This window comes from Chelonoidis abingdonii, chromosome 14 (assembly GCF_003597395.2).
Source record: "Chelonoidis abingdonii isolate Lonesome George chromosome 14, CheloAbing_2.0, whole genome shotgun sequence".
In the NCBI taxonomy this organism is placed as follows: Eukaryota; Metazoa; Chordata; order Testudines; family Testudinidae; genus Chelonoidis; species Chelonoidis abingdonii.
Window position 1 is genome coordinate 38,199,393 of NC_133782.1, and position 19,348 is coordinate 38,218,740.

Sequence of the window (19,348 nt, forward strand, 5' to 3'; positions counted from 1 at the left end):
CATTTCCATTCGGGGCTCCTACCCTCAGGGGCCCTAAAACCTGTTTCACAGCCCCTTACACCAGGGGACCCAAGGTCCCTATGTCCAGTGGGCCTCGTGACTGGAGCGAGGGTGGGGGGGAGGGCGGGCGTGTTATATGGGCTAGGGGGAGCGAGGTGGGGCGGAGGCGTGTGTGATAGGGACTGGGGGCGCGAGGTGGGTGGGAGGCGCTGTGCCTGTAGGCATAGGGGGGCAGCAGAGGGGGGGGGGTAGGGGAGGGTGGGGTGGGGAGGGGCCAGCTGGTACCTGTATATGGGCACTAGGGCAGCGAGGGTGGGGTGGGGAAAGGCCAGCCTGTACCTGTAGGGCCACAGGGGGACAGGGGAGGGGTATTCGTTTAATGGCACTAGGGGCAGACTGTCTTATGACTTTACTTTAATACTGACCGGACTTCTCCGAATCAGAGTTTATTGTATTTGCTGTTTTTTTAATCATTCATTTTTCAAAAAACAGGATTCCAAAGGAAAGGAAAGTCCAGGGGAAAAAATAAAGTGATATAATACCAGGTTCTGGCGGACAGAATAATGAGCATTATCTTCTGTCCATGGGGGGGGGGGAAGGGGGAGATCAGGAAAGGCACCTCCTCCCCCACTCTAGTGGAGAATTATTTTACCCCTGGGGGGGAGATGTTTCCTGTACCCTGCAAAATCTGATGGCTCGAACTCCCTCCTCTTCCCCACCATTAGCCACATCTGCCCCCCTCTCCCATTGCTGAGTTGATGGGGGTGGGCTCACGCAGAGGGGATAGGAATATCCCCCTCCCCCTGGTTGGATATTTTTGCCCTGTCGGAAAATGGCTCCAGGAGGGAGGTGGAGAACAGGGGTGATATAGTCTGGGGGCCTCCCCTCACTCCTCAGCTGGCATATGCTGTGAAGCCCAGATAGTAGGGGCGCTTGGGGGAGGAGACAAGGGGGTGGGGATGGAGACTTCAGAGTCATCTTTCCCTGATATAGAAAGAAAGAGAGAGATGGACAGATGGATGGAGAACTAGGACGGGCGGACAGAGAGCTAGGACAGATGGACAGAGAACTAGGATGGATGGATGATTGGAGGTGTGGTTGATGGACAGAGAGCTTGGACAGACGAATGGATGGAGGTGTGGTCGATGGACAGAGAGCTTGGACAGATGAATGGATGGAGGTGTGGTCGATGGACAGAGAGCTTGGACAGACGAATGGATGGAGGTGTGGTCGATGGACAGAGAGCTAGGACGGACGGACGGACAGATGAAGCTGTGATCGACGGACTGAGAGCTTGGACAGACGGATGAACAGAAATGAGATGGACAGAGCTTGGGTAGGCCAGGAAGGACCCGGGAGCGGCTAGGATCTCAGCTCCCCCTGCCTTCACAGAGCGGCTCTGGGAAGTCACTCAGGTCCCGGCCGATGATCTCGGTCACTAGGAGAAAAAGAGAGGGGAAAACAGAGTGAGGGGAACCCCCTGAGCCAGACAGACCCCCGCCCTGGGGCTGGATCGGAGCCAGCACCCCTAGAGGGGAAAGGCCCCATGTCCCATTCCCTACCCAGTGAGCCAGGCTGTCCCCCACCCTGGGGTGGGATCAGGGCCAGTGCCCCCTACAGGGGAAAGACCCAATGTCCCATTCCCAACCCCATGAGCCAGGTTGCCCCCCGCCCTGGGGTGGGATCGGGGCCAGTGGCCCCTTACAGGGGAAAGACCCCATGTCCCATTCCTAACCCCCTGAGCCAGGCTGTCCACTGCCCTGGGGCTGGATCAGAGCCAGCGCCGCTAGAGGGGAAAGGCCCCATGTCCCATTCCCGACTCCGTGAGCCAGGCTGTCCCCCGCCCTGGGGTGGGATCAGGGCCAGTGCCCCCTACAGGGGAAAGACCCCATGTCCCATTCCCAACCCCCTGAGCCAGGCTGTCCCCTGTCCTGGGGTGGGATCGGGGCCAGCGCCCCTAGAGGGGAAAGGCCCCATGTCCCATTCCCAACCCCATGAGCCAGGCTGTCCCCCGCCCTGGGGTGGGATCAGGGCCAGTGCCCCCTACAGGGGAAAGACCCCATGTCCCATTCCCTACCCCCTGAGCCAGGCTGTCCCCCACCCTGGGGTGGGATCGGGGCCAGCGCCCCTAGAGGGGAAAGGCCCCATGTCCCATTCCCAACCCCATGAGCCAGGCTGTCCCCCGCCCTGGGGTGGGATCAGGGCCAGTGCCCCCTACAGGGGAAAGACCCCATGTCCCATTCCCTACCCCCTGAGCCAGGCTGTCCCCCACCCTGGGGTGGGATCGGGGCCAGCGCCCCTAGAGGGGAAAGGCCCCATGTCCCATTCCCAACCCCATGAGCCAGGCTGTCCCCCGCCCTGGGGTGGGATCAGGGCCAGTGCCCCCTACAGGGGAAAGACCCCATGTCCCATTCCCTACCCCCTGAGCCAGGCTGTCCCCCACCCTGGGGTGGGATCGGGGCCAGCGCCCCTAGAGGGGAAAGGCCCCATGTCCCATTCCCAACCCCATGAGCCAGGCTGTCCCCCGCCCTGGGGTGGGATCAGGGCCAGTGCCCCCTACAGGGGAAAGACCCCATGTCCCATTCCCTACCCCCTGAGCCAGGCTGTCCCCCACCCTGGGGTGGGATCGGGGCCAGCGCCCCTAGAGGGGAAAGGCCCCATGTCCCATTCCCAACCCCATGAGCCAGGCTGTCCCCCGCCCTGGGGTGGGATCAGGGCCAGTGCCCCCTACAGGGGAAAGACCCCATGTCCCATTCCCTACCCCCTGAGCCAGGCTGTCCCCCACCCTGGGGTGGGATCGGGGCCAGCGCCCCTAGAGGGGAAAGGCCCCATGTCCCATTCCCAACCCCATGAGCCAGGCTGTCCCCCGCCCTGGGGTGGGATCAGGGCCAGTGCCCCCTACAGGGGAAAGACCCCATGTCCCATTCCCTACCCCCTGAGCCAGGCTGTCCCCCACCCTGGGGTGGGATCGGGGCCAGCGCCCCTAGAGGGGAAAGGCCCCATGTCCCATTCCCAACCCCATGAGCCAGGCTGTCCCCCGCCCTGGGGTGGGATCAGGGCCAGTGCCCCCTACAGGGGAAAGACCCCATGTCCCATTCCCTACCCCCTGAGCCAGGCTGTCCCCCACCCTGGGGTGGGATCGGGGCCAGCGCCCCTAGAGGGGAAAGGCCCCATGTCCCATTCCCAACCCCATGAGCCAGGCTGTCCCCCGCCCTGGGGTGGGATCAGGGCCAGTGCCCCCTACAGGGGAAAGACCCCATGTCCCATTCCCTACCCCCTGAGCCAGGCTGTCCCCCACCCTGGGGTGGGATCGGGGCCAGCGCCCCTAGAGGGGAAAGGCCCCATGTCCCATTCCCAACCCCATGAGCCAGGCTGTCCCCCGCCCTGGGGTGGGATCGGGGCCAGTGCCCCTTACAGGGGAAAGACCCCATGTCCCATTCCCTACCCCCTGAGCCAGGCTGTCCCCCACCCTGGGGTGGGATCGGGGCCAGTGCCCCTTACAGGGGAAAGACCCCATGTCCCATTCCCTACCCCCTGAGCCAGGCTGTCCCCCACCCTGGGGTGGGATCGGGGCCAGTGCCCCTTACAGGGGAAAGACCCCATGTCCCATTCCCTACCCCCTGAGCCAGGCTGTCCCCCACCCTGGGGTGGGATCGGGGCCAGTGCCCCTTACAGGGGAAAGACCCCATGTCCCATTCCCTACCCCCTGAGCCAGGCTGTCCCCCACCCTGGGGTGGGATCGGGGCCAGTGCCCCTTACAGGGGAAAGACCCCATGTCCCATTCTACACCCCGTGATCAAGCCAGTCCCCTGCCCTAGAGCCGGCTGGGAGCTGGCGCTCCCTAGAGGGGAAAGTCCCATTACCTTCCTCCAGCGTGATCCCCTGGACAGGCAGGCTGTCACGGAAAGCCACCCGGTATCCGCTGCCTCTGGGTTTCTCCACCTCCTCAGTCTCCCCCGACTCCGGATCCCCCCAGTTGTGGGGCCCGGCTCCCTCCGACAGTGGTGGTGGGGTGAGCTGGGCAGGGGCCTGGAAGTGGGGGGACTGGTAGCCCAGCGGATGGAAGTGGGGGGGCACTGTCAGCCCAGTCCCCCCGTACTGCTCCGTGTGGGGGTAGCGGTGGGAGGGCTCGGTGGCCAGGCAGCGGTGATAAGGGGGTGTCAAAGAGAGCAGTGGGGGCCCATCAGGGTATGGGGAGGGGCTCCCAAAGGCCGTGGGGGAGGGGGAGTAGCCAGCCTTGTAGGGGGAGTCATCAGGGTAGCAAGGGAAGTGGGGGCGACTGGGGGAAATGTCCATGTCCCCAGGGCCCTCGGGGGGGTAAGGGGGACCACAAGGGGGCACTGGGGAGGAGGGGCCGAGGGGGAAGCCACGGAGTGGGGAGGAGGAGGGTGGCTCCTCCTTGAAGATCACTGTGGGGAGGAGGGGGAGAGAGTCAGAGGGGCGGGAGGAGAAGGGAACTGCCCCAAATCCTTCCATCCAAGAGCGCCCCCTGGGAGACAGCACTGTTTGTCCTCCATCCCTCTTCTCGCGCTCCCCCCTCCCCCTCCTTCTCTATTTCCCACCCTTGTCGCCTCCCCCCAGCTAACCATCAGGTCACGTGGGAATCACTCCCCCAATCGCTGCCCCTCCAACCGCTTCTCCTTCCTCCTCCCCTCAGTTTGTTCTGCTTTCCCCACTTGTACAACTCCTCCCCTCCCCCCCCCCGACTCACCGGGCAGGTATTTAAAGGCCTGCGTTGGGCTCCGTTTCCGCCGCCCATTGGAGACGTAGAAATAGACCTGGACAGGCCGGGCCACCTGCGGGTTGCTGTATTCTGGGACTGTGAGGGTCAGTGTGGTCTGAGGGGGGGGGAGGGAATTCGGGTGAGAAGGGGCAGCAAAATTCCCCCATCTTGGGTGGGGCTGCAATTTGGAATCTGTTCCAGGAATCCAGATCCAGGGTGGATCCACTCCAGGATTTACAACAACCCCACTCCATTCCCCCAGGGCTGATCCACTCCAGGACTTCCCCCATCCCCCACCCCATTCCCCCAGGGATGATCCACTCCGGGACTTCCCTCGTCCCCACCCCATTGCCCCCAGGCTGATCACTACCAGGACTTCCCCCGTCCCCCATCCCACTTCCCCAGGGCTGACCCACTCTGGGATTTCCCTCCCCCACCCCACTCCCAGGGATGATCCACTCCAGGACATCCCGTCCCCAAGATCACCAGCTCCCCCAGGATTGATCCACTCCATGGACTTCCCCCGTCCCCCACCCCGCTCCCCCAGGGCTGATCCACTCCGGGACTCCCCTCGTCCCACCCCGTCTCCCCAGGGCTGAATCCACTCCGGACTCCCTCGTCCCCACTCCCGCCTCCCCAGGCTGATCCACCGGGGACTCCCTCGTCCCCCACCCCGCTCCCCAGGGACTGATCCACTCGGGACTCCCCTCGTACCCCCAGCCCCGCTCCCCAGGCTGATCCACTCTTGGATTTCCCCTGTCCCCCACCCGCTCCCCCAGGGCTGATCCACTCCAGGACCCCTCGTCCCCCACCCCATTCCCCCAGGGCTGATCCACTCCAGGATTCCCTCGTCCCACCCACTCCCCCAGGAGTTGATCCACTCCAGGACTTCCCCCGTCCCCGCACCCAATTCCCAGGGCTGATCACTCCGGGACTTCCCCGTCGCCCATACCCACTCCCCAGCGGCTGACCCACTCCGGGACTTTCGCCCGTCCCACCCCATTCCCCCAGGGCTGATCACTCCAGGACTTCCCCATCCCCCACCCCATTCCCAGGATGATCCACTCTCCGGACTCCCCTCGTCCCCCACCCCCATTCCGGCCAGGATTGATCCACTCCAGGGATTTTCCCCTGTCCCCCACCCCATTCCGCCAGGATGACCCACTACCAGGACTTCTCCTGTCCCCCAACCCCCCCCCCATTCCCCCAGGATTGATCCACTCCAGGACTTCTCCTGTCCCCCACCCCATTCCCCCAGGATTGATCCACTCCGGGACTTCCCCTTCCCCCACCCCGCTCCCCCAGGGCTGATCCACTCCAGGTTTTTCTCACCTCGTTGCTTTTGAGCCGGTTGATACAGGCCTCCTCCTCCCATTGGAGCTTCCCATCTGAAAGGAGAGAGGTTATTGGCTGAGAGGCCATGGAGGGGTGGAGCAAGGGGGAAGGGAGGGGGCCAGGAGGGTCCTGGAGGGATCTCTCCAAGTACAGGGAGCGGGGCCTTTGTAGGGCCTGGAGTCTCCTGGGCACAAGGGGGCACAGAAGGGACGGTGGAGAAGATGGGAGTGGGAAGGTCCCAGTGGGGTGTGGGGAGGGATTGTGGATCCCAGGGGGCCCCCCAAGGAGATGGTGGGGGTGGGGCTCACACTTACCGGGACCCCTCTCAATGAAGACAACCTTGGAGTCAGGCAGGAAGTTGGCGCCCGACAGCACCATCTCCTCGCCCCCGTGCCCCGACCCTGCGCTGAGGCTGCATGTCTCCACCTGGGGGAGCTCCTGCGCCGAGCGCTGGGCTGGGGGCAGGAGAGAGCAGTGAGCGCCCAGACCCACGGACAGACGCCTCCCCCTCCCCCCCGTGACCTCTAGTGGGGCTTGTAGTGGGCGTGGAGCACATAGTCCCAGCTAGACCCACTGCGCCCCCCCCGTGGGGCCCATAGGTCACACCAATCCCATAGCCCTGGGCTGACCCACGCCTGTAGGTAGCGCCCACCCCATAGCCCTGGGCTGACCCACGCCTGTAGGTAGCGCCCACCCCATAGCCCTGGGCTGACCCACCACAGCCCCCAGCGGGTCTGTAGGTGGCGCTGACCCCATAGCCCTGGGCTGACCCACCACAGCCCCCAGCGGGCCTGTAGGTGGCGCCGACCCCATAGCCCTGGGCTAGCCCACAGCACCCTCTGGTGACGGGGCACTCACAGCACTCAATTGGCACGGAGGCGGCTTGGATGGAGACGACTTTCCCATTGCCCTGGGGGACGTGGACCCTGAAAACCAGCCGGACCCGGGTGTTCTTGCGCCCGATGTCGGTCTCGCCCTTGCGCAGCTCGATGTCCGAGTTCCGTAGCTTCAGGATCCCTGCGCAGTCAATGCTGGGGAAGGGGGGCAGGGTTAGGGGACCCCTGGGGGGGCAGGACATAGCCTGGAATGGGGCCCTTGGTACCCCTCATCCCCTGCCCCTGGGCCTGGAAAGCCCAGAGCCGGGTCCCTGTGTTTGGATTGGACCGTGGGGTGCAGGTCCACGAGGAAGGGGAGAGACCCCAGAGCTGGGTCCCAGAGCTCCCTGGATTGTACTCTGGGGTGCAGCTTCTGGATTCCCCCAGCCCACCCCTTGTCTCCCAGGACTGGACTCTGGGCTCCAGCCTTGGGGGAAGGGAAAGGCCTGGAAGTGGATCTCTGTGCCCACTGGAATGGGTTCGGCTGTGCAGCCCCTGTGGAGATAGGAAGATCGGGAGTAGGATTCCTTTGTCCCCTGGAATGGATCTCCAGAGGCACCTCCCACTCCCTGGAGGACAAGACGACCTGGGCCTGGATCTCTGTATCTGGATTGGATTCGGGATGCCGCCTCCCCTGGGAATGGGGTGAAGACTCAGAACCAGATCCCCTCCCCTGTGTCCGTGCAATGGACTCTTGGTCCAGTCTTCATGGGATGGGGTGAGGGAGACCAGAATTGGATTCCTTTGCCATTGACATGGATTCTGGATGGTGTCTACAAGCGGATCCCTGCATCCCCTGGAACGGACGCAGGGCGGCACTGCCCTGGGATGGGGAAAAAATTCAGAAGCAGATCCCTGCTCCCGCTGGATTGGACTCTGGGTGGCACTGCCCTGGGATGGGGAGAAAATTCAGAAGCAGATCCCTGCTCCCGCTGGATTGGACTCTGGGTGGCACTGCCCTGGGATGAGGAGAAAACCTGTAAATGGATCCCTGCTGGATTGGACTCTGGGTGGCGCTGTCCTGGGATTGGGAGAAAACTTGGAAGTAGATCCCTGCTCCTGCTGGACTGGACTCTGGGTGGCACTGCCCTGGGATGGGGAGAAAACCTGTAAAGGGATCCCTGCTGGATTGGACTCCGGGTGGTGCTGCTCTGGGATTGGGAGAAAACTTGGAAGTGGATCCCTGCTCCTGCTGGATTGGACTCTGGGCGGCACTGCCCTGGGATGAGGAGAAAACTTGTAAATGGATCCCTGCTGGATTGGACTCTGGGTGGCGTTGCCCTGGGATAGGGAGAAAACCTGGAAGTGGATCCCTGCTCCTGCTAGATTGGACTCTGAGTGGCGCTGCCCTGGAATGGGGGAAAAATTCAGAAGCAGATCCCTGCTCCCGCAGGATTGGACTCTGGGTGGCGCTGCCCTGGGATGGGGAGAAAACCTGGAAGTGGATCCCTGCTCCCGCTGGATTGGACTCTGGGTGGCGCTGCCCTGGAATGGGGAGAAAACCTTGAAGCGGCCCCCCAGGGAACTCACTTGGCCGCCATGTTGTTCTCGGGCAGCAGGGACATCTCCAGCACCTTGGTGCTGCTAATGATGGTCTCGTAGCTGGCAGTGGCCACCATCTTGCCAGTGATGCGGTGCACCTGGTAGAACGCATGAGGCCGCAGGTTGCGCTCGTCGGCTGTGCCGATGAACATCTGCAGAGTCAGTGGCTTCTCGTCATAGCCTAGGAGCTTGCGGGGAGGAGGAGTAGGGGAAGAAGGGGGAGGACAGTCAGGAATCAGGGCCCTGATCTGCTCAGCCGTGATCCACCAGCCAGGATTTCCCAAGGAGCAGAATGGGAGGGTGACATGAAAATCCTGGCCTGGATTCCCCATGCGGAATAGGGAGGGGGGCTGGGGAAACCTGGACTGGATTAACCCCCAGGGAATGGGGAAAGAGGGCCAGGGAACACACATCCAGGTGCCCCTCCATAGGGAATAGAGAAGGGGGCTGTGGGAACCCGGACCGGATTCCTTTTGCTGTCCAGAAATGGATTTGGCTTCCTGGCTAGGACCATGCCTGGACTAGATCCCAGGCAAAGCCCCCCCCCATGACTCAGTTTCCCACCCCTAAGGGAGCTTGGGTTCTCTCAGAGCCCCATCGCGTGCCTCGTCCCCCCTGCAGCCCTCAGAGTCTGGACGCCAGCCCAGCCAGGGTGGGGCAACGCCAGCGGTTTGGTGGTCTCCCCCAGGGCAGGCCCAGCTGTTTCCAATCAGCAGGCGGGATGCACAGCTGGACTAGATTTGGGTTGGAACAGAAACAAGGGGAAAAAATCCTTTCCCCCCCCCCGCAGACCTGAGTGAAATGGAATGTTCTGGGGGGGGGGGATCATGGGGCAACCTGCCCCCTGAGTCTGAGATGAGAGGTGCTGACTGGGGTGGGTTCCAGGATAATGAGGGGTCTCCCTCCCCCTCAAGCCCCCCAAAACTCCCTCCAGTCCCCCTAAAACCCTTCCTTCTCCAACCGTCCACCCCTGAAGCCCCCCCAAACCACTCCCCTTCAACTCGTTCAGTCCCCAGAGCTCCTCCTCTAACAACCCTTTCTGTCCACCCAGAGCCCCCCCCACACCCCATCCCCTCAACCTTCCATCCTCCCCCACACGCTCTGTTTCTCTTTTGCATATTCTGTCTTTCACAAATTAAGCGTGTGTGTGTGTTCCTGCTGCCCCCTGCTGGAAGGGCTGAGGCCTGTTGTGTGTAAGTGTGTGGCTATGCACACACACACGCATGCGCGGCCTGTCCCTGGTCTGGAGCGTGGGAAAGGGCACCCTAGCATGTGCACTCCCACCCCCCCTACCCCCTCGCAGCTCCAGCCTGCACAGGGGAGGGGGTGTGTGCAATGAGAGGGGGATGTGACCCCCACCAGCCCTCCCCCCGCAGAGCCACTGTCACACAGAGCCCCAAGCAGGCTGGCCCAGAGGGACCCAGCCGGAGCAGCGCCAGGAGCGGAGCAGAAGCAAATGAAAAGGCGAAGGCGGCAGAGTAAGCGGAGAAGGGGGATAGCAAAGGAAGGTCGAGGAAGCCACTGTCCCCACCCCTCCTATCTCTTCTGCCCCCATCCTGCTCCCCCCATCTCTGGGACCCACCTGCCGTGTCAACTGATGCTCCATAACCACCCACGCCCCCATCCATATTCATGAGAAACTTATGGTCACAGGCTGGGGGATCCAACCCGTCTTCCCCAAGCGTGGGGGGCACTGGGGATGTCTGGAGATGGGGCTAACCTGGGGAAAATCCAGGGATGCCTCCAAGGCAGCTCAGGTACCTTCACCACAGGGTGACCCCCCGGGGCGGCCTTCACGGCCCCCCGGCTGCCCTCGGTCTCGTAATGGGCCCGGTGGTGGGTCCGGGGCTGGACTTCGATCTTCAGCTCGTATTGTTCATACTGGCTGGGCAAGGGCCAGTCTAAGGGAGGCAGAGCGGACGACCTAGGGCAGAGAAGAAAACAGGTGTCCCGGGCGGCACCTTGGCCTCTCGGAGGCGCCGTGCTGCAGGAAGTGGGTGTGGTGGGGGGTCGGCAGGGGGTGCTCTGCCCTGGTCGTCAGTGCTGGCACTAGGGGGCGCCATGCTGCAGGGAATAGGGCTAGGGGCTCAATAGGGGGCGCTCTCTTCCCACAATCAGTGCTCACCCCTATACAGCACTAGGGGGCGCCACACCGTAGGGAGTAGGGCCGGGGCTCAGTAGCCTGCACTCTTCCCCTGCAGTTAATGGTGGCCCCAACGCCCCAGTGCAGCACTAGGGGGCGTCGTGCTGCTGGGATTAGGGTTTGGGGCTCCCCGTCCCCCGTAAGTGCTGGCCCCAGTGCTGCAGGGGCTCAGTAAGGGGGGGCTTTCCCCTCACTGTCAGTGCAGCGCTGGGGGCAGGCTGTGTTGTAGGGGCAGGGGGTAGGTCTAGGGTGGCACAGCAGGGGACACTGCTGCAGGGAATGGGGCTGGGGGCTCAGTAGTGGGCGCTCTCCCCGCCCCCAGTGCTAGGGGGCACTGTGCCACAGGGCCTCCCTAGGGGGCGCTCTCTACGCAGCCCAGGCTGCAGCATCCTGGGGTTTACCTTAAGAGGGAAGGTGCGGTGCCGCCAGGAGCTGTGTTTACGGCAGCTGCCACCCTGCGTGCTGAGCAGGGGCCTGGGATCTGTAACAGGACACACTGGCCCGTCCGCCGCGGGGCCAGCTTGACAGCTTGTTATTATACAGTGGAACCGCTGCCAGCCGCAGCTGCAGCCCAGGGAGCAGCTGGCATTATGGGCCTGGCTGGCGCAGGGGGGTGGAGAATGGGGCACGGGGCCTTTCCCCTCTAGGGGGCGCTGGCTGTGATCCTGGCCCAGGGTGGGGATGGGGCCTTTCCCCTCTAGGGGGTGCCAGTTCTGATCCAGCTCCAGGGCAGGGACTGGCTGACATGGGGGGTGGTGGTGGGAAATGGGGCCTTTGCCCTCTAGGGGGTACTGGCCCCACTGCTGGGGGCAGGGGTCCATTAGTAGCTGGTACCTGAAGATGGGGCTGTGGCCCCCGATCCTGGCCTTGGACCAGCCCAGCGGGGAGGGCACAGCCAGATAGTCCATCCCGTCCTTGCGGGCCGCCCCAACCCCCCCGTCGTCACCATTGCAGCACCCCTCCTCCTTCCGCGTCAGCGCCACTGTCTGCTCGGTGGAGGTCTTGCGGGCCTTCTGCGGGATGCTCTCAGCTGGGGGGTGCTGCCCAGCAGCCTCATAGGGCGGCCCCTCCCCACCCACCCCCCTCCACCCCGCTCCCCGCCCCCCTCCTCGCCCAGGCTGCCGCGGCGGGAGAGGCAGGGTGAGGCCGAGGAGTGGGTCTCCGAGCTGGAGTAGCGCCGTTTGCCGCAAGGTGAGGCCGGACGGGGTGCGAGGGCCAGCCAGCCATCCTCGGCCCCCCGCCCAGCAGGGTACAGCCCCCAGGGCTCCTCTAGCCCAGCCCAGGGCTTGGGCGAGCCACAGGGGGAGCTGAGGGCAAAGCGGGCGGCAGCTTCGTTCAGCTCCCGCTCCACATCGTCAGCACCCGCCCCATCATCGTCCGAGAAGAAGCTCCAGGGGGAGGCACTGCCACTGCTGGCGGGGCTCGGGGTGAAGAAGCCAGAGGCTGGAGGAACCTCCCGGTAGCCTCCGTAGGCTTCCAGGGGCAGGTAGTCACGTGGGGAACAATCCCAGTCGGTGCCAGGCGAGATGGTGGTGATCTGGATGCTGGGGCACTCCAGGATGCGGGCATTGGCCCCCAGGCGCACCCACCGCACCGGCTGGCTCTCGAAGGTGTCATCCCGTGCTGGGCGGGGCGGGGGGGAGTGCATGCCAGCCCGGGGGCCCCCGCCCAGGCGGGGTGGGCAGGGGATGCCTAGGGGGGAGGCATAGGCTGGTGGGTCATCCAGGGCCAAGATGCAACACGAAGGGACGTCTTCGGTGTCGAGGTCTGTGGGGGAAGAGAGGAGGAGAGATGGACATGGGATGGTGGAAGGGCTCCTATCCAGCAGGGGGAATCAGACGCACAGCAGGACTCATCCTCTCCACTAGGGGGCAGCAGGGACACCCACACTGCAGTAGTAGATTGTTATCTCTCTCTGACACACCCTCGCACAACAGCAGTAGTATGTTGTGGTCTGTCCAGGGTCACCCCGGAGGGGGGAGCCAAATGGGGCCATTTGCCCCAGGCCCTGATCCCTGCAGGGGCCCCGCGAGCCCTGGCCCGACAGTGATCTGGGTCTTTGGCGGCATTTCGGCAGTGGGGGGGCCCTTCAGTGCTGCCAAAGACATGGAGCAACTGAAGGGCCCCCTCCGCCAAAGACCCGGATCGCCGCTGGGTGAGTACAAGCGCCGCAGCTCCCCCGCTTTGCTACAGGCCCCCTCAATCCTCTGAGTGGCCCTGGGTCTGTCTGTCTCTCTCTCCAGTAGGGGGCAGCAGCAACAGTTTATCTCCACACAAAGCCCTATCCCAGCAGCAGTGACTCCTGTTCCCCCCTTTTGCCATAGCACAAAGGGCAGGAGGCTGCATCCCGGAGGACGCCAGGTTCCCGTCCTGCCTGGGGCTGTGGCATTTCCATGGGGCCCGGATAAGATGGCCAGGAATCTTGCGGGTAGAAACGTCTGTGCTGAAAACCACCGGCAGGAAAGCTGCCTTCCCACGAAAACACAAATATTTGGAGAGAGACAAAGCAACGTGATCTCAACCCAACTTCCAGCTCCGAAACACACCTGCTTCTCATTTAAGGCCCCGTCTCTGCCCCTTTCCTCGGGTGGGCCCTTGGCTGGGGGGAGGGGTTCCGGTGCTGTGATGTCAGACCCCTTCACCCCAGCCAGAACCCCAACAGCTGTGAGGCTGGGCTGCCTGGGAGCTCCCCCTGCACCCCACAGCGCCGCCTGCTGGGGCCGGAGCTCCCCGCATCCCACTTCCCACAGCGCCCCCCGCAGGGGCTGCAGCCACTGGAGCTCCCCGCATCCCACACCCCACAGTGCCCCCTTCTGGGGCTGGAGCCGCTGGAGCTCCCCACATCCCACTCCCCACAGTGCCCCCTGCTGGGGTTGGAGCCGCTGGAGCTCCCCGCATCCCACTCCCCACAGCCCCCCCTGCTGGGACTGGAGCCACTGGAGCTCCCTGCATCCCACTCCCCACAGCGCCCCTTGCTGGGACCGGAGCCACTGGAGCTCCCTGCATCCCACTCCCCACAGCGCCCCTTGCTGGGACCGGAGCCACTGGAGCTCCCTGCATCCCACTCCCCACAGCGCCCCTTGCTGGGACTGGAGCCACTGGAGCTCCCTGCATCCCACTCCCCACAGTGCCCCCTGCTGGGGCTGGAACCACTGGAGCTCCCCGCATCCCACACCCCACAGTGCCCCCTTCTGGGGCTGGAGCCTCTGGAGCTCCCCACATCCCACTCCCCACAGTGCCCCCTGCTGGGGTTGGAGCTGCTGGAGCTCCCCGCATCCCACTCCCCACAGCCCCCCCTGCTGGGGCTGGAACCACTGGAGCTTCCCGCATCCCACAGCGCCCCTTGCTGGGACTGGAGCCACTGGAGCTCCCTGCATCCCACTCCCCACAGCGCCCCCTGCTGGGGCTGGAGCCACTGGAGCTCCCTGAATCCCACTCCCCACAGCGCCCCCTGCTGGGGCTGGAACCACTGGAGCTCCCTGCATCCCACAGCACCTCCTGCTGGGGCTGGAGCCACTGGAGGTTCCCGCATCCCACACCCCACAGTGCCCCCTGCTGGGGCTGGAGCAGCCAGGAGCTCCCTCCATCTAGGGTGACCAGATATCCCGATTTTATAGGGACAGTCCCAATTTTGGGATCTTTTTCTTATATAGGCTCCTATTACCCCCCACCCCCTGTCCTGATTTTGACCAGACACTTGCTGTCAGGTCACCCTATCCCCATCCCACTCCCCACAGCGCCACGTGCTGGGACTGGAGTAGCTGGGAGCTCCCCCCAAAGCCAGCCCTCCTGCTCCACTCCCCACAGCGCCCCCTGCTGGGACTGGAGTAGCTGGGAGCCCCTCCACCGCCCCCTGCTGGGAGGGGCTGGGGTCAGGGGGCTGCAGTTCTCCCCCTCCCCCCAGTGGTCAGGGTCTGGAAACCTCATAAACTGGGCACCAGCTGTGGGGCCTAAGCCTCGCCCCCACCCTGTGGAGTGGGGCAGCCTGGCCTGGGAGGGGAAGGGGCAGACACATGAACCCAATTAAAGGCGCACTCGCCTCTGCTGGCAGGGCCTGAGTCGCCATGGGAACGTGGGGCACAGTGCCAGGAATGGGGGGCGGGGGAAGAGTATGAGTCTGAAGGCGCTAGTTAAAACTGTGTGCCAGACAGACAGACGGAGCGGGTGGGGGACAGACCACCATGTTCCCCTCAGCCTGGGGGGATCTCTGTGTGTGTATGTGGGAGGAGGGGGCTGGAGAGCATGGGAACCTGATGGACAGACACCCAGAGGGAATTCTCTTCCCACCCCCCATGGCTGGGCTGTTTCAGGGCTGTGAGCGTCCCCAGAGCAGTGCCCCAGCGGAAAGGGCCATGGGGGTACTCTGGGGCTGCGAGCTTCCCAAGAGCAGTGTCCCAGCTGGAGGGGACATGGGGGGTACTCTGGAGCTGTGAGCTTCCCTATAGCAGTGCCCTGGCAGAATGGCCCCGGGGCTGGGACCGGCAGAGAGGCCACCTTGTGCCACTTGCCAGGCCCTCAGCATCCATACCAGGGAGCTGCTCTTCCCATAACGTGAGAAACCAGAAGGGTGTGTGTGTGGAAACTGATCCCCCCTCCCTTCCCCCTCATCCTTAATAGGGCAAAACTTTCCATCCTCCTCCAGCCAGGGAAGAGCAGAAATCCCGCTGGCCCTTTAATGCTCCCTCCCAGCCCACGCTGGCCCTTTAAGAGCTGCCCCCCCAACCCCCACTATCCCTCACCTTCCAGCGACACCCCCATTCCCGGGGGGTCCTTCTCCTCTTCGCCAAATATCAGCTTGAATTCCAGATCCTCGTCTTCGCAGCTGGCCGCCCCCATGGGAGAGGCTGGATGGACTGCAGGGGGGGACGTCCCCCAATTGGGTGGGATATATGAGGGGTTCTAGGGGGCACCCCAAGAAACCTTCAGCCCCTTATTCCACCGGTGGGGGCAAGATCTTCCTTCCTCTCCCTCCTTCCCTCGCTTCAATTTTTCGACCTTTATTATAACGTCCACAAAAAAAAAGTTGTCCCAAACTTTTCCCCAAGCTCCGCCCACATTCCCCCTCCAAGCCCCGCCCCCACTCCCGCCCTTCTGTGATTGGTCCCAGCCCCGCCCCTTTAGCCTGTCATGTTTAGAGCCCCGCCCACAAACCTATTAAAGCTCGAAAAATAATAGATCCATTCCTGCCGTCCCTCCATCCCACCTCCCCGTCTCCCTCCGGATGGAACAACCCGCCCCGTACCGATTGGATGGCTGCCCGCAGAGCCCCGCCCTCTCCCGGTAGAGTGCCTTGGGTCGGGTCTCCCCCAGATGGAGATTTAAAGAGACAGAGTTTGAAAAGGGAAGGAGAAGCCAAACATTTCCCCTCTAGGGGCTCCGTCTCCGTTCCAACCCCATGGCAGGGACTGGGTGGCTCAGGGGGGTGAGGAATTGTCCTTCACCTCGAGGGGGCGCCAGCTCCGAGCCTGCCCCAGGGCAGGGACTGGCTGGTTCAAGGGGGTGGAGAATGGGGTATTTCCCCTTTAGGGGGCGCTGGTGACTGGCTGGCTCAGAGAGCGGAGAATGGGTCCTTTCCCGTCTGGGGGCGCCATCTGCGATCCAGCCCCAGGGTCAGCAACTGGCTGATTTCTGGCCCGTCTCTGCAATCCATTCCTGTTCAGTACAGGAATCCGGTCCTGGTTTCTGCTCTGACTCGTGGCTGGGTGAAGCAGTTCAAAGAGGGGCGGTGGCCAAGTCACCCGTAGCCTGTGCAGCCCTCGGGGCGGGCTGCTTGGAAAACTGGGAGTGGCTTCCCTATTGCAACTGGACTGGGCTCTCTGCAGCCCTTCCCCCCCTTTGCACCTGGAAACAGCCGGCGCTATGGAAGGACCTAGGAGGGTCCCCTCCCCACCCAGCTCGGCTGGTGCCCCTCACTCCTGACCTGCAGCCCCCTGCTAGCCCAGCCCTGCCCGTGCCCCGCCCGCCTGACTCGCAGCCCCTGGAGGGGTTAATGTTTCCAGGTTCCCTATTTCATGCCCAGCGAGTAAGTGACGCGGTTAGAAAACCCAGAGCAGCCCTGGTCTCCCTTGTTCTCATTAAACTAATGGAAACCAGGCCAAGCGCGGGGGGGGCTGGGATCGGGGCCAAACGTCCGGGCCTGGACCCAGCCGGAATCGCTATCCCAGTGGCTGGGCCGGCCGGGGCCCCTGGGGGGTCTCAATGGCCTCGCCCCTGGCTGGGGGGGGGCAGTGCTGCCCTTGAACCCCACCTACCCCCTGGGCTGGGCCAGAGATTCCCCCCCACCCATCCCCTGCCCTCTCTGCTCCCAACTCTGCAGCAGCCCCCCCGTCTCGCCCTCCAGCCCCCCAATTTCCTTCCGGAACCCGACCTGAGCCTCTCGCCCCTTCTCCCGCCTCTGCCCCCACCCACGCCCCCTTTCCCAACCAGGTCTGTCCCCCAGCCTCCCTCCCCGTAGCCCCCGCCTGAGCCTCTCTCCCCATCTCCCCAACTCCCTCTAGTCCAGGCCCCTCGACCCCCCATTCCTACAGACCGCCTCCCCCAACTCCACCACTCTCCAGCCCCTCCACCGAGGCCCTCCCTTCCCCTCTAGCCCCCCCAGCTCTCCCCCTTAACTAACTCTCTCGGTATCCAGTGGCCCCAAGCCCCCCCATATTCCCTGCAGCCCCCGAACCCTCCCCCAGTTCCTTTACCCGCCCCGCGCCCGGAGGCTGATCGCAGTCCCAGCCCTTCCCATGTCTGTGTCCCATTGACGTGGGTCGGCTCCCGCTCTCCCAATAGAAAACACGCCCCCTGAGAGCTGGACTCTGACCCCAGACTGCGGAGAACCCCCCCCGCCCTCACCGGGCCGGTTCCAGCCCCCCGCACCGGCCCGTCGCCTCCCCAGGGGAGTGTTAGAGAAAGAGGAAAAGGGGAATGGAACGAAAGGCCACCATTTCAGCCTCGGACATGTCACCCATCGACGTAGGTCCCCCGTGGCCAGCAGGGGCAGAGTGACAAACACCCCCGGGCGGTGTGGAGTACCGAGCCACCTGCCCCGCCACAGTGCCCGTTATAACAGGAAGTGCCCCCACACTCTAGCCATCCCTAGTGCCATTATACAGTACAAGCCGCCCTTCCACGCCCCCACCACTCATGCTGCCCTAGTGCCCATTATACAGTACAGCGCCCCTTCCCGCCCCCACCCCTCTGCTGCCCCTAAGTGTCCATTATACAGAACAGCCGCCCGCCCTTCCCCACCACCACGTCCTGCCCGCCCTAGTGCCATTATACAGAACAGCCGCCCCTTCCCACCCCCCTGCTGCCCCAGTGCCCATTGATACATGCGACAGCCGCCCCCTTCCCCACCCCCACCGTGTGCTGCCCCCCTAGTGTCGCATTATACAGCACAGCCGCCCTCCCCGCCTCCACCCTCTGCTGCCCCTAGTGCCCATTATACAAGCACAGCCGCCCTTCCCCGCCCGCCACCTTGCTCTGTGCCCCCTAGTGCCCATATATCAGTACAGCTGCCCTCCCCGCCCCCAAACCTCTGCTGTCCGTAGTGGCCATTATAGCAGCACAGCCGCCCCTGCCCCCCCCACCGGGCTCCTGCCCCCCTAGTGCCCATTACACAGTACAGCCGCCCTTCCCCGCCCCCACCCTCTGGCCGCCCTAGTGCCCATTATACAGCACAGCCCGCCCCTTCCCGCCCCACTCCCTGCTGCCCCAGTTGCCGGGCATTATATCAGTACAGCCGCCCCTTCCCGCCCCCCACCTCTGCCCTGCTGCCACTAGTGCCCATTAACAGTAACAGCCGCCCTTCCCCGCCCCCACCCTCTGTGCCCCTAGTGGCCCATTATACAGTACAGTCCGCCCTGTCCCCGCCCCACCCCTCTGCTCCCCTAGGGCCCGATTATTACAGTACAGGCCACCCCTTCCCCATCCCCACCCTCTGCTGCCCCTAGTGGCCATTATACAGCACAGCCACCCCTTCCCCATCCCCACCCTCTGCTTCCCCAGGGCAAAACTCCCAGCTGGAGACCGAAGGGTTGTGTGGAGGCTGAAGACTGGAGCATTGGAGACTTGGACCACTGGCACTAAGGGGAGAGGGACAGAGCTAGGCCCAGCCAAGACAGTATCAGGGGCTGCGTGGTTCCCTGGAGCCTTTATCTCAACCCTGGCCTCTGTGGGGGACCCAAGGTCCAGCCGACAAGGCGTGCCGCACGCAGCAGGGATTATGTCTGCCGTTACTGCCGATACCCCCTGGGTTTCTCGGGCCCACAAGGAGCCCAGCCGGGATTCGTCTGGGCTGGATCAGCTGCGCGAAGCCCTGGAGAGCACAGGGGTGGCTGGTGCTAAAGGCCCTGTCTCAGTGTCTGAGGGGTGGGCACGGGGCTGCCTCTGCAGAGCCACGTGGGACCTGCAGAGGCCCCGGCCCAGTGAAGGGGTCACTCCCAGGAGATCCAGTGCCCGGCAGGGCACAGTGCAGCCATGTGCCTGTGCGACAGAGGCGAGGGTGATACTGGGGTTGGGAACAGGAGTTGTGGTCACCATGGGAGTCTGTATGTCCCGTCCCCCCCAAATCCCGCAGGGTGGCTGCATGTCAGTAGGGCACAGGCGTGTGGGTCAGAGACTGTGCACGGTCCACCCACTTGAGCCAGACCCACCCCCTGCCTTCTGTCATACTCAGAGCAGGGCTGCTGCCCCCCAGACGTGGGTGGCACAGACAGACAGACAGAAACCCCCTCTTCGTAG

The 19,348-nt window shown here is 63.9% G+C and overlaps 1 protein-coding gene and 1 long non-coding RNA gene across 2 annotated transcripts in view; one reads left to right on the forward strand and one right to left on the reverse strand.

Annotated features, from left to right (window-relative positions):
* The window catches only part of LOC142047743 (uncharacterized), a 119,093-nt gene that overhangs the window by 47,807 nt on the left and 51,938 nt on the right, over positions 1-19,348 (forward strand). The window lies entirely within an intron of this gene.
* On the reverse strand, positions 1,351-15,633 carry NFATC4 (nuclear factor of activated T cells 4). Its single transcript, XM_032774852.2, is given in 11 exon segments — positions 1,351-1,438; positions 3,864-4,409; positions 4,712-4,838; positions 6,056-6,111; positions 6,373-6,513; positions 6,917-7,089; positions 8,464-8,663; positions 10,237-10,399; positions 11,453-11,705; positions 11,708-12,385; positions 15,358-15,633. Coding segments are annotated over 11 exon segments (2,502 nt in total). The 5' UTR covers positions 15,455-15,633; the 3' UTR covers positions 1,351-1,370.